Below are 15,271 nucleotides of genomic sequence, written 5' to 3' on the forward strand. Positions count from 1 at the left end.
TACACCAGTCAATTGGAAACTACACAACCATACACAAGTCAATGGGAAACTACGCAACCATACACCAGTCAATTGGAAACTACACAACCATACCCAAGTCAACGGGAAACTACACAACCATACACAAGTCAATGGGAAACTACACAACAATACACCAGTCAATTGGAAACTACACAACCATACACAAGTCAATGGGAAACTACGCAACCATACACAAGTCAACGGGAAACTACACAACCATACACAAGTCAGTGGGACAGTACATAACCATACACAAGTCAATTGGAAACTACACAACCATACACAATTCAATGGAACACTTCACAACCATACACAAGTCAATAGGATAGTTCACAACCATACACAAGTCAATGGGAAACTACACAACCATACACAAGTCAATGGGAAACTACACAACCATACATAAGTCAATGGGAAACTACACAACCACTAACAAGTCAATGGAATACTACACAACCATACACAAGTCAATGGGAAACTAAACAACCATACACATGTCATTGGGACACTTCACAACCATACAAAAGTCAATGGGACACATCACAACCATACACAAGTCAATGGGAAACTACACAACCATACACAAGTCAATGGGAAACTACACAACCATACGCAAGTCAACGGGAAACTATATAACCATGCACAAGTCAATTGGAAACTAAACAACCTTACACAAGTCAATGGGACACATCACAACCATACACAAGTCAATGGGAAACTACACAACCATACACAAGTCAATGGGAAACTACACAACCATACACAAGTCAATAGGAAACTTCACAACCATACACAAGTCAATGGGAAACTACACAACCATACACAAGTCAATGGGACAGTTCACAACCATACACAAGTCAATGGAAAGCTACACAACCATACACAACTCAATGGGAAACTATACAACCATACACAAGTCAATGGGAAACTACACAACCATACATAAGTCAATGGGAAACTACACAACCATACACAAGTCAATGGGAAACTACGCCACCATACACAAGTCAATGGGAGACTACACAACCATACACAAGTCAATAGGAAACTTCACAACCATATACAAGTCAATGGGAAACTACACAACCAGACACAAGTCAATGGGACAGTTCAAAACCTTACACAAGTCAATGGGAAACTACACAACCATACACAAGTCAATGGGAAACTACACAACCATACACAAGTCAATGGGACACTACACAACCATACACAAGTCAATTGGAAACTACACAACCATACACAAGTCAATGGGACAGTTCACAACCATACACAAGTCAATTGGAAACTACACAACCATACACAAGTCAATGGAACAGTTCACAACCATACACAAGTCAATGGGACAGTTCACAACCATACACAAGTCATTTGGAAACTACACAACCATACACAAGTCAATGGGAAACTACACAACCATACACAAGTCAACGGGACAGTTCACAACCATACACAAGTCAATGGGAAACTTCGCAACCATACACAAGTCAATGCGAAACTACTCAATCATACAGAAGTCAATTGGTAACTACACAACCATGCACAAGTCAATGGGACAGTTCAAAACCATACACAAGACAATGGAAAGCTACACAACCATACACAAGTCAATGGGAAACTATACAACCATACACAAGTCAATTGGAAACTTCACAAAAATACACAAGTCAATGGGAAACTACACAACCAAACACAAGTCAATGGGAAACTACACAACCATACACACGTCAACAGGAAACTTCACAACCATACACAAGTCAATGGGACATTACACAACCATACACAAGTCAATGGGACAGTTCACAACCATACACAAGTCAATGGAAAATTACACAACCATACAAAAGTCAATGGGAAACTATACAACCATACACAAGTCAATGGGAAACTACACAACCATACATAAGTCAATGTAAAACTACACAACAATATACAAGTCAATGGGAAACTACACAACCATACACAAGTCAATGGGAAACTACACAACCATACACAAGTCAATGGGAAACTACATAACCATACACAAGTCAATGGGACAGTTTAAAACCTTACACAAGTCAACGGAAAACTACACAACCATACACAAGTCAATGGGAAACTACACAACCATACACAAGTCAATGGGACCCAACAAAACCATACACAAGTCAATTTGAAACTACACAACCATACACAAGTCAATGGGACAGTTCAAAACCTTACACAAGTCAATGGGAAACTACACAACCATACACAAGTCAATTGGAAACTACACAACCATACACAAGTCAATGGGACAGTTCGCAACCATACACAAGTCAACGGGACAGTTCACAACCATACACAAGTCAATTGGAAACTACACAACCATACACAAGTCAATGGGAAACTACACAACCATACACAAGTTAACGGGACAGTTCACAACCATACACAAGTCAATGGGACAGTTCACAACCATACACAAGTCAATTGGAAACTACACAACCATACACAAGTCAATGGGAAACTACACAACCATACACAAGTCAACGGGACAGTTCACAACCATACCACGTCAATGGGACAGTTCACAACCTTACACAAGTCAATGGGAAACTACACAACCATACACAAGTCAATGGGTAACTAAACAACCACACACATGTCAATGGGACACATCACAACCACACATTTGTCAATGGGACACATCACAACCATACACAAGTCAATGGAAAACTACACAAACATACACAAGTCATTCGGAAACTACTCAACAATACACCAGTCAATTGGAAACTAACAACCACACACCAGTCAATTGGAAACTACACAACCATACACAAGTTAATGGGAAACTAAACAACCACACACATGTCAATGGGACACATCACAACCATACACAACTCAATGGGAAACTACACAACCACACACAAGTCAAAAGGAAGCTATACAACCATACACAAGTCAATGGGAAATTAAACAACCACAAACATGTCAATGGGACACATCACAACCATACACAACTCAATGGGAAATTACACAACCACTCACAAGTCAATGGGAAACTACACAACCATACACGAGGCAACGGGAAACTACACAACCATACACAAGTCAATGGAAAACTACACAACCATACACAAGTCAATGGGTAACTAAACAACCACACACATGTCAATGGGACACAACACAACCACACACATGTCAATGGGACACATCACAACCATACACAAGTCAATGGAAAACTACACAACCATACACAAGTCAATGGGACACTACACAACCATACACAAGTCAATGGGAAACTACGCAACAATACACAAGTCAATTGGAAACTTTACAATCATACACCAGTCAATTGGAAACAACACAATCATACACAAGTAAATGGGAAACTACACAACCATACACAAGTCAATGGGAAATTACACAACCATACACAAGTCAATGGGACACTTCAAAACCATACACAAGTCAATGGGACAGTTCACAACCATACACAAGTCAATTGGAAACTACACAACCATACACAAGTCAATGGGTAACTAAACAACCACACACATGTCAATGGGACACATCACAACCACACATTTGTCAATGGGACACATCACAACCATACACAAGTCAATGGAAAACTACACAAACATACACAAGTCATTCGGAAACTACTCAACAATACACCAGTCAATTGGAAACTAACAACCATACACCAGTCAATTGGAAACTACACAACCATACACAAGTTAATGGGAAACTAAACAACCACACACATGTCAATGGGACACATCACAACCATACACAACTCAATGGGAAACTACACAACCACACACAAGTCAAAAGGAAGCTATACAACCATACACAAGTCAATGGGAAATTAAACAACCACACACATGTCAATGGGACACATCACAACCATACACAACTCAATGGGAAATTACACAACCACTCACAAGTCAATGGGAAACTACACAACCATACACAAGGCAACGGGAAACTACACAAACATACACAAGTCAATGGAAAACTACACAACCATACACAAGTCAATGGGTAACTAAACAACCACACACATGTCAATGGGACACAACACAACCACACACATGTCAATGGGACACATCACAACCATACACAAGTCAATGGAAAACTACACAACCATACACAAGTCAATGGGACACTACACAACCATACACAAGTCAATAGGATAGTTCACAACCATACACAAGTCAATGGGAAACTACACAACCATACACAAGTCAATGGGAAACTACACAACCATACATAAGTCAATGGGAAACTACACAACCACTAACAAGTCAATGGAATACTACACAACCATACACAAGTCAATGGGAAACTAAACAACCATACACATGTCATTGGGACACTTCACAACCATACAAAAGTCAATGGGACACATCACAACCATACACAAGTCAATGGGAAACTACACAACCATACACAAGTCAATGGGAAACTACACAACCATACGCAAGTCAACGGGAAACTATATAACCATGCACAAGTCAATTGGAAACTAAACAACCTTACACAAGTCAATGGGACACATCACAACCATACACAAGTCAATGGGAAACTACACAACCATACACAAGTCAATGGGAAACTACACAACCATACACAAGTCAATAGGAAACTTCACAACCATACACAAGTCAATGGGAAACTACACAACCATACACAAGTCAATGGGACAGTTCACAACCATACACAAGTCAATGGAAAGCTACACAACCATACACAACTCAATGGGAAACTATACAACCATACACAAGTCAATGGGAAACTACACAACCATACATAAGTCAATGGGAAACTACACAACCATACACAAGTCAATGGGAAACTACGCCACCATACACAAGTCAATGGGAGACTACACAACCATACACAAGTCAATAGGAAACTTCACAACCATATACAAGTCAATGGGAAACTACACAACCAGACACAAGTCAATGGGACAGTTCAAAACCTTACACAAGTCAATGGGAAACTACACAACCATACACAAGTCAATGGGAAACTACACAACCATACACAAGTCAATGGGACACTACACAACCATACACAAGTCAATTGGAAACTACACAACCATACACAAGTCAATGGGACAGTTCACAACCATACACAAGTCAATTGGAAACTACACAACCATACACAAGTCAATGGAACAGTTCACAACCATACACAAGTCAATGGGACAGTTCACAACCATACACAAGTCATTTGGAAACTACACAACCATACACAAGTCAATGGGAAACTACACAACCATACACAAGTCAACGGGACAGTTCACAACCATACACAAGTCAATGGGAAACTTCGCAACCATACACAAGTCAATGCGAAACTACTCAATCATACAGAAGTCAATTGGTAACTACACAACCATGCACAAGTCAATGGGACAGTTCAAAACCATACACAAGACAATGGAAAGCTACACAACCATACACAAGTCAATGGGAAACTATACAACCATACACAAGTCAATTGGAAACTTCACAAAAATACACAAGTCAATGGGAAACTACACAACCAAACACAAGTCAATGGGAAACTACACAACCATACACAAGTCAACAGGAAACTTCACAACCATACACAAGTCAATGGGACATTACACAACCATACACAAGTCAATGGGACAGTTCACAACCATACAAAAGTCAATGGGAAACTATACAACCATACACAAGTCAATGGGAAACTACACAACCATACATAAGTCAATGTAAAACTACACAACAATATACAAGTCAATGGGAAACTACACAACCATACACAAGTCAATGGGAAACTACACAACCATACACAAGTCAATGGGAAACTACATAACCATACACAAGTCAATGGGACAGTTTAAAACCTTACACAAGTCAACGGAAAACTACACAACCATACACAAGTCAATGGGAAACTACACAACCATACACAAGTCAATGGGACCCAACAAAACCATACACAAGTCAATTTGAAACTACACAACCATACACAAGTCAATGGGACAGTTCAAAACCTTACACAAGTCAATGGGAAACTACACAACCATACACAAGTCAATTGGAAACTACACAACCATACACAAGTCAATGGGACAGTTCGCAACCATACACAAGTCAACGGGACAGTTCACAACCATACACAAGTCAATTGGAAACTACACAACCATACACAAGTCAATGGGAAACTACACAACCATACACAAGTTAACGGGACAGTTCACAACCATACACAAGTCAATGGGACAGTTCACAACCATACACAAGTCAATTGGAAACTACACAACCATACACAAGTCAATGGGAAACTACACAACCATACACAAGTCAACGGGACAGTTCACAACCATACCACGTCAATGGGACAGTTCACAACCTTACACAAGTCAATGGGAAACTACACAACCATACACAAGTCAATGGGTAACTAAACAACCACACACATGTCAATGGGACACATCACAACCACACATTTGTCAATGGGACACATCACAACCATACACAAGTCAATGGAAAACTACACAAACATACACAAGTCATTCGGAAACTACTCAACAATACACCAGTCAATTGGAAACTAACAACCACACACCAGTCAATTGGAAACTACACAACCATACACAAGTTAATGGGAAACTAAACAACCACACACATGTCAATGGGACACATCACAACCATACACAACTCAATGGGAAACTACACAACCACACACAAGTCAAAAGGAAGCTATACAACCATACACAAGTCAATGGGAAATTAAACAACCACAAACATGTCAATGGGACACATCACAACCATACACAACTCAATGGGAAATTACACAACCACTCACAAGTCAATGGGAAACTACACAACCATACACGAGGCAACGGGAAACTACACAACCATACACAAGTCAATGGAAAACTACACAACCATACACAAGTCAATGGGTAACTAAACAACCACACACATGTCAATGGGACACAACACAACCACACACATGTCAATGGGACACATCACAACCATACACAAGTCAATGGAAAACTACACAACCATACACAAGTCAATGGGACACTACACAACCATACACAAGTCAATGGGAAACTACGCAACAATACACAAGTCAATTGGAAACTTTACAATCATACACCAGTCAATTGGAAACAACACAATCATACACAAGTAAATGGGAAACTACACAACCATACACAAGTCAATGGGAAATTACACAACCATACACAAGTCAATGGGACACTTCAAAACCATACACAAGTCAATGGGACAGTTCACAACCATACACAAGTCAATTGGAAACTACACAACCATACACAAGTCAATGGGTAACTAAACAACCACACACATGTCAATGGGACACATCACAACCACACATTTGTCAATGGGACACATCACAACCATACACAAGTCAATGGAAAACTACACAAACATACACAAGTCATTCGGAAACTACTCAACAATACACCAGTCAATTGGAAACTAACAACCATACACCAGTCAATTGGAAACTACACAACCATACACAAGTTAATGGGAAACTAAACAACCACACACATGTCAATGGGACACATCACAACCATACACAACTCAATGGGAAACTACACAACCACACACAAGTCAAAAGGAAGCTATACAACCATACACAAGTCAATGGGAAATTAAACAACCACACACATGTCAATGGGACACATCACAACCATACACAACTCAATGGGAAATAACACAACCACTCACAAGTCAATGGGAAACTACACAACCATACACAAGGCAACGGGAAACTACACAAACATACACAAGTCAATGGAAAACTACACAACCATACACAAGTCAATGGGTAACTAAACAACCACACACATGTCAATGGGACACAACACAACCACACTCATGTCAATGGGACACATCACAACCATACACAAGTCAATGGAAAACTACACAACCATACACAAGTCAATGGGACACTACACAACCATACACAAGTCAATGGGAAACTACGCAACAATACACAAGTCAATTGGAAACTTAACAATCATACACCAGTCAATTGGAAACAACACAATCATACACAAGTAAATGGGAAACTACACAACCATACACAAGTCAATGGGAAATTACACAACCATACACAAGTCAATGGGACACTTCAAAACCATACACAGGTCAATGGGACAGTTCACAACCATACACAAGTCAATTGGAAACTACACAACCATACACAAGTCAATGGGTAACTAAACAACCACACACATGTCAATGGGACACATCACAACCACACATTTGTCAATGGGACACATCACAACCATACACAAGTCAATGGAAAACTACACAAACATACACAAGTCATTCGGAAACTACTCAACAATACACCAGTCAATTGGAAACTAACAACCATACACCAGTCAATTGGAAACTACACAACCATACACAAGTTAATGGGAAACTAAACAACCACACACATGTCAATGGGACACATCACAACCATACACAACTCAATGGGAAACTACACAACCACACACAAGTCAAAAGGAAGCTATACAACCATACACAAGTCAATGGGAAATTAAACAACCACACACATGTCAATGGGACACATCACAACCATACACAACTCAATGGGAAATTACACAACCACTCACAAGTCAATGGGAAACTACACAACCATACACAAGGCAACGGGAAACTACACAACCATACACAAGTCAATGGAAAACTACACAACCATACACAAGTCAATGGGTAACTAAACAACCACACACATGTCAATGGGACACAACACAACCACACACATGTCAATGGGACACATCACAACCATACACAAGTCAATGGAAAACTACACAACCATACACAAGTCAATGGGACACTACACAACCATACACAAGTCAATGGGAAACTACGCAACAATACACAAGTCAATTGGAAACTTTACAATCATACACCAGTCAATTGGAAACAACACAATCATACACAAGTAAATGGGAAACTACACAACCATACACAAGTCAATGGGAAATTACACAACCATACACAAGTCAATGGGACACTTCAAAACCATACACAAGTCAATGGGACAGTTCACAACCATACACAAGTCAATTGGAAACTACACAACCATACACAAGTCAATGGGTAACTAAACAACCACACACATGTCAATGGGACACATCACAACCACACATTTGTCAATGGGACACATCACAACCATACACAAGTCAATGGAAAACTACACAAACATACACAAGTCATTCGGAAACGTACACAACAATACACCAGTCATTTGGAAACTAACAACCATACACAAGTCAATGGGAAACTAAACAACCACACACATGTCAATGGGACACATCACAACCATACACAACTCAATGGGAAACTACACAACCACACACAAGTCAAAGGGAAGCTATACAACCATACACAAGTCAATGGGAACCTACACAACCATACACTAGTCAATAGGACAGTTCACAACCTTACACAAGTCAATGGGACAGTTCACAACCATACACAAGTCAATGGGAAACTACACAACCATACACAAGTCAATGGGACACTACACAACCATACACAAGTCAATGGGAAACTACGCAAAAATACACAAGTCAATTGGAAACTTTACAATCATACACCAGTCAATTGGAAACAACACAATCATACACAAGTAAATGGGAAACTACACAACCATACACAAGTCAATGGGAAATTACACAACCATACACAAGTCAATGGGACACTTCAAAACCATACACAAGTCAATGGGACAGTTCACAACCATACACAAGTCAATTGGAAACTATACAACCATACACAAGTCAATGGGAAACTACACAACCTTACACAAGTCAATTGGAAACTACACAACCATACACAAGTCAATGGGAAACTACACAACCATACACAAGTCAATGGGAAACTAAACAACCACACACATGTCAATGGGACACATCATAACCATACACAACTCAATGGGAAACTACACAACCACACACAAGTCAAAGGGAAGCTATACAACCATACACAAGTCAATGGGAAACTAAAAAACCACACACATGTCAATGGGCCACATCACAACCATACACAACTCAATGGGAAACTACACAACCATACACAAGTCAATGGGAAACTAAACAACCATACACATGTCAATGGAAAACTTCACAACCATACACAAGTCAATGGGAAACTACACAACCATACACAAGTCAATTGGAAACTATACAACCGGGCACATGTCAGTGGGACACTTCAAAACCATACACAAGTCAATGGGACAGTTCACAACCATACACAAGTCAATTGGAAACTATACAACCATAAGTAGGATTTGAAACTTTGCATGGTGGAGATAAGATATAGAAGAGTTTGCGGTAACACCATGTAATAACAATCTCTAAATGAGTTTGGGTGGTTCTGAAAAGAACCGTTGGGTTAACTCGACGTTTCGATCAGTATGCTCTGATCGTCTTCTGGAGAATGCTGGACTCTGATGCTGCATGCTGCTAAAGTACTAGGCGGTGGATCAGCGGTGATGCACGAAGGCGGGAAATGTAGGCGGGAAGTGAACTCGATGATGCGTGGTGAAACCTGTTGTGGAGCCTTGGGGTTGTGTGGGGTGTGTGTGCTCACTGAACCGTGTCAGTAGGAACAAGCACAGGGGACAGTGAGGGTGTGGGGCCTAGGTGACTGAGGGTATAGATGACCCAAAACAGTCTAATAGTTGGGGCCTAGGGGGTGACCGTGGATATAGAAGATCCATTGGTCGGGAGAAGGGGGAGCCAGATGTCGCTGATGTGGAAGCCGATGTCTTGGGGTACGGTGTCATGCTTGTGGATCTCGATGGCCTCTCTAATGCGTCTAGGGTGCCACGCCTGGATGGGAGCGATGATCTCAGCAGCATCCCAGTTCACTCGGTGGTCAGCGATGTGGGAATGCTTGACGATGGCGGATTTATCGAAGTCCCCCCTCCTTCCGTGTGCTCGGTGATCCTTAAGTCTAGTGGGAAGGTTACGCCCGGTTTCCCCGACATAAACCTTACCACATTCGCATGGAATACGATAGACTCCGGCACGGGCGGAGGGGTCCTTCTTGTCCTTGTGCGATTGGAGAGAGCTATGGAGTTTCTTCTGGGCGGAGTGATACACCTTGATACCTGCTTCCTTGAAGATGCGTTGGAGGCGATGAGAGGGGGGACCTAGGTATGGTAAACTAACTGTGGGTGTGTGTGTTTGACCTTGGGTATAGGAGACCCTTTGGTCGGGGGGACGGGCTTGCTAGTCTTGACTTGCTTGGCGTTGTATCCATTCCGCTGTAGAGAAGTGGTGATGTGCTGCAACTCATGCTGGAGGCTATCCGGATCACAAATGGTATAAGCCCGTTGAACCAGCGCACGGTTGACTGACGACTTGATGGCTGGATGATGGAAAGACCGCTGATGCAGGTAGCGGTCGGTGTGGGTGGGTTTCCGGTAAATGCTGTGATGTAGGGTGCCGTCTTGGTTTCTTGTAATGAGAACATCCAGAAAGGGTAACTTTCCGGAATGTTCTTGCTCCATGGTGAACTTGATACTGGAGTGTTGTTGGTTGAGGTACTGCAGAAATTCATGGAGAGAGTCCTGACCGTGGGGCCACACGACAAAGGTGTCGTCAACATAGCGGAGCCACAGGCTGGGTCGGAGGTTAGCGGTGAGGAGTGATGAGGACTCGAACTCTTCCATGAATATGTCAGCTAGAACCGGGGATATAGGGGATCCCATGGAGGTCCCAGCTGTCTGCTCGTAGTACTTGCCCTGGAATTGAAAACAACTGGAGGAAACGCATGTGTAAAGCAAATCATGAATTTGGTCAGGTGAAAGACCAGTACGATCAGGGAGGGATGGGTCATGTGATAATCTCTCCTTGGCCAAGAAGCAAGCTTCATCAGTGGGCACATTGGTGAAGAGAGATTCCACATCAAAACTTACCAAGATATCAGTGGGTTGTAGGGTTAGGTTGCGGGTAATGTCAACAAACTGGGTGGAATTGGAAACATGGTGTTCAGTGAGACCCACCAGGGGTCGAAGTACTTTAGCTAGGTACTTGGCAGTGTCGTAGGTGGGGGAACCCCTCGAGGCAACTATGGGGCGGAGGGGAACTTCCGGCTTGTGAATCTTGGGATTGCCGAAGAACCTGGGACAGGTGGAGCTGGATGGGCGGAGCCTACGATAGAGTGGGACGGAGAGAGCTCCAGACCGGTGGATGGAAAGGAGTTTGCTGGCAACCCTCTTCTCGATGCTAGGGGTGGGGTCCTTGGGGAGGGGGCGGTATGAACAAGATGATAAAATATTACTTACCTTGTCAGTGTACTCCGTGCGGTCCATGATGACAGTGGCATTCCCTTTATCAGCAGGCAAGATGTGAATGGATTCGTCCCGGCGAAGTTCTCGGAGGGCTGCCTGCTCAACCTTGGAAAGGTTGGACTTGGCTGGTTTCGCCTTCCGCAGAACCTCGTTTATCTTGATCTGGACATCAATCTTCTCCGTCTTGCTGAGGTGTTTGAGGGCTTGCTCTGTAGACTGGATAATTTCTTCGGTAGGGATGGACTTGGGGGCTGGGCAAAGTTCATACCCAGGGACAGGACGCTGGTCTCGGTTTCCGTGATACTCCGGTTGCTAAGGTTGACTACGGTGTGTTTCTGGAAAGCGCGTTGACTACGGAGGTGAACTGGTGGCCGTGAGGATATAGGAGATCTTGTGGGTTGCCCAGGGACGCGATTGAATAGAGATATAGGAGATCTCATCTTCTCGGAGGGTGCGCGATTGAAGTGAGATATAGACGATCTCTGCTTCTGGTGGTATAACTTGTGGAATTTGGCTATCTGCTTCCTGCGGGCGGTCGCGAAGGCATGTTGGCTGGATGAATTGGAGAGGGCGCTGATCTTGGAGAAATCTCTCGGGTGTAGGGAGGATTGCAGTTCCCGCTCGGTGTGAGTGATGTCATGATCTAGACCGGCTAGAGATGATCTGGTGGATGATATCCGCTCCTTGAGAAGGGCGGAACTAGCGGCTTGAAGGATGGACGAAGAACGGCGGCTGCGGACTGGATCTTGGAGGCGGAGTCCGTGTGGCATCAGGTTTGAGTCTCGGCAACGTTTAAGGAAGGCTAGGTTATTTATGAGTTTTGAACGTCTTACCGGCATTCGTTCATATAACCTAACCGCCTTAAGGATAAGCTCCCCGTAGAGCGAAGATAGGTAGGATTTGAAACTTTGCATGGTGGAGATAAGATATAGAAGAGTTTGCGGTAACACCATGTAATAACAATCTCTAAATGAGTTGGGGTGGTTCTGAAAAGAACCGTTGGGTTAACTCGACGTTTCGATCAGTATGCTCTGATCGTCTTCTGGAGAATGCGACATCTGGCTCCCCCTTCTCCCGACCAATGGATCTTCTATATCCACGGTCACCCCCTAGGCCCCAACTATTAGACTGCTTTGGGTCATCTATACCCTCAGTCACCTAGGCCCCACACCCTCACTGTCCCCTGTGCTTGTTCCTACTGACACGGTTCAGTGAGCACACACCCCCCACACAACCCCCCAAGGCTCCACAACAGGTTTCACCACGCATCATCGAGTTCACTTCCCGCCTACATTTCCCGCCTTCGTGCATTACCGCTGATCCACCGCCTAGTACTTAAGCAGCATGCAGCATCAGAGTCCATCATTCTCCAGAAGACGATCAGAGCATACTGATCGAAACGTCGAGTTAACCCAACGGTTCTTTTCAGAACCACCCCAACTCATTTAGAGATTGTTATTACATGGTGTTACCGCAAACTCTTCTATATACAACCATACACAAGTCAATGGGACAGTTCACAACCATACACAAGTCAATTGGAAACTACACAACCATACACAAGTCAATGGGAAACTGCACAACCATACACATGTCAATTGGAAACTTCACAACCATACACCATTCAATGGGAAACTACACAACCATACACAAGTCAAAGGGACAGTTCGCAACCATATACAAGTCAATGGGAAGCTACACAACCATACATAAGTCAATGGGGAACTACACAACCATACACAAGTCAAAGGGACAGTTCGCAAACATATACAAGTCAATGGGAAGCTACACAACCATACACAAGTCAATGGGAAACTATACAACCATACACAAGTCAATGGGAAACTACACAACTATACACAAGTTAATTGGAAACTACACAACCATACACAAGTCAATGGGACACTACACAACCATACACAAGTCAATTGGAAACTACACAACCATACACAAGTCAATTTATTGGACAAGGTAAATTTTACCAACTGGTTGGCAATTAAGTGATTGAAGTTCTTGCGCTTGTTCCATGAATTCATGGGATGAGTAATGAACTTAAGAAACTCATTGATGCTCAGGAAAAGTGTCGCAATCAATAAGTGTGTTTGAGGCTGCTCGTGCCAAACATTGCAATGCATATTTTATAATCGAAACAAAAAGCATAATGCTTCATTCAGAAGTCGTTATTTTTCGCTTTTGACAATGGCATTCGATCGAACCGGCGAACCGGCAAAGACGCACTATTTCAACGGTTGTTTCCCATGTCCAAGTTCAAATATATAAAAAAAGGTCGTTGATGTTTGGCTTGTAACGAGTGGTGGCGAGGGTATAATTATCAGCATGCAGACTGCAACCGGTTTAAAACAGAGTGTTTAAAACCGGCAAAAAACATTTGTATTCCCATTCATAAATACCTTTTCGGTCAAAATGCATCAACACTTTTTGGTCCAACAGCAAAAAAACGCAAATATTATAATTGTTCAATGATTTCTTTCAACAATACACCCCTCCAGCTATGAAACGGTAAGGCCCTCTGGTAAAATCTCCTGATAAGGAGATTGGCGTGGGCGTCGCGCGTATTGCGTGATGTGACACAGATGTTCAAGCCAATGCTCTCGACCAATAGGAATGAAGAAACTGTCTTATAAGCACAGGTGCAAGCTCGCGTGTCACGCCCATGTTTAACCACTTTTTGCCATGTCTTTATCAGCCGTTTAAACACACCAACGTGACATACTCTCAACCTATCAAGTCTTAGGTATTCATGAATTCTGATTAAAAAATGTCGATTTTCCTCTTTGGGTGAAAATTAAAAGGCCAGGAAGGAGGAGTGAAACCACACAGCAATACATTTTTTTTCTCTTCTGTTTTCTTTTTATTAATCCCTGTGCTTAAAACTTGTCCCTACTCTACACCGTAAAGCAACTGCTGCTTTAAGCAA

The 15,271-nt window shown here is 42.4% G+C and overlaps 2 protein-coding genes across 2 annotated transcripts; both read right to left on the reverse strand.

Annotated features, from left to right (window-relative positions):
- Positions 1 to 10,636: 10,636 nt before the first annotated feature.
- On the reverse strand, positions 10,637 to 11,628 carry LOC139943135 (uncharacterized). Its single transcript, XM_071939956.1, has 2 exons — positions 11,291 to 11,628; positions 10,637 to 11,258 (listed from the first exon to the last, which is right to left on the reverse strand). The coding sequence occupies exons 1-2, from the start codon at positions 11,548 to 11,550 to the stop codon at positions 10,724 to 10,726; spliced, it is 795 nt and encodes a 264-aa protein (XP_071796057.1). The 5' UTR covers positions 11,551 to 11,628; the 3' UTR covers positions 10,637 to 10,723.
- Positions 11,597 to 13,247, reverse strand: LOC139942793 (uncharacterized). Its single transcript, XM_071939572.1, has 3 exons — positions 12,602 to 13,247; positions 11,859 to 12,560; positions 11,597 to 11,610 (listed from the first exon to the last, which is right to left on the reverse strand). The coding sequence occupies exons 1-3, from the start codon at positions 13,245 to 13,247 to the stop codon at positions 11,597 to 11,599; spliced, it is 1,362 nt and encodes a 453-aa protein (XP_071795673.1).
- Positions 13,248 to 15,271: the final 2,024 nt, after the last annotated feature.

The sequence above is a fragment of the Asterias amurensis genome, chromosome 10 (assembly GCF_032118995.1).
Source record: "Asterias amurensis chromosome 10, ASM3211899v1".
Classification (NCBI taxonomy): domain Eukaryota; kingdom Metazoa; phylum Echinodermata; class Asteroidea; order Forcipulatida; family Asteriidae; genus Asterias; species Asterias amurensis.

Coding starts and splice junctions, on each gene's coding strand:
- LOC139943135 (XM_071939956.1), bottom strand. CDS start 11,550: ATGGAGCAAGAACATTCCGGAAAGTTACCCTTTCTGGATGTTCTCATT. Junction 11,259..11,290: donor CTACAGCGGAATGGATACAA/CGCCAAGCAAGT, acceptor GCAAGCCCGTCC/CCCCGACCAAAGGGTCTCCT.
- LOC139942793 (XM_071939572.1), bottom strand. CDS start 13,247: ATGCAAAGTTTCAAATCCTACCTATCTTCGCTCTACGGGGAGCTTATC. Junction 12,561..12,601: donor GACCAGCGTCCTGTCCCTGG/GTATGAACTTTG, acceptor TCCCTACCGAAG/AAATTATCCAGTCTACAGAG.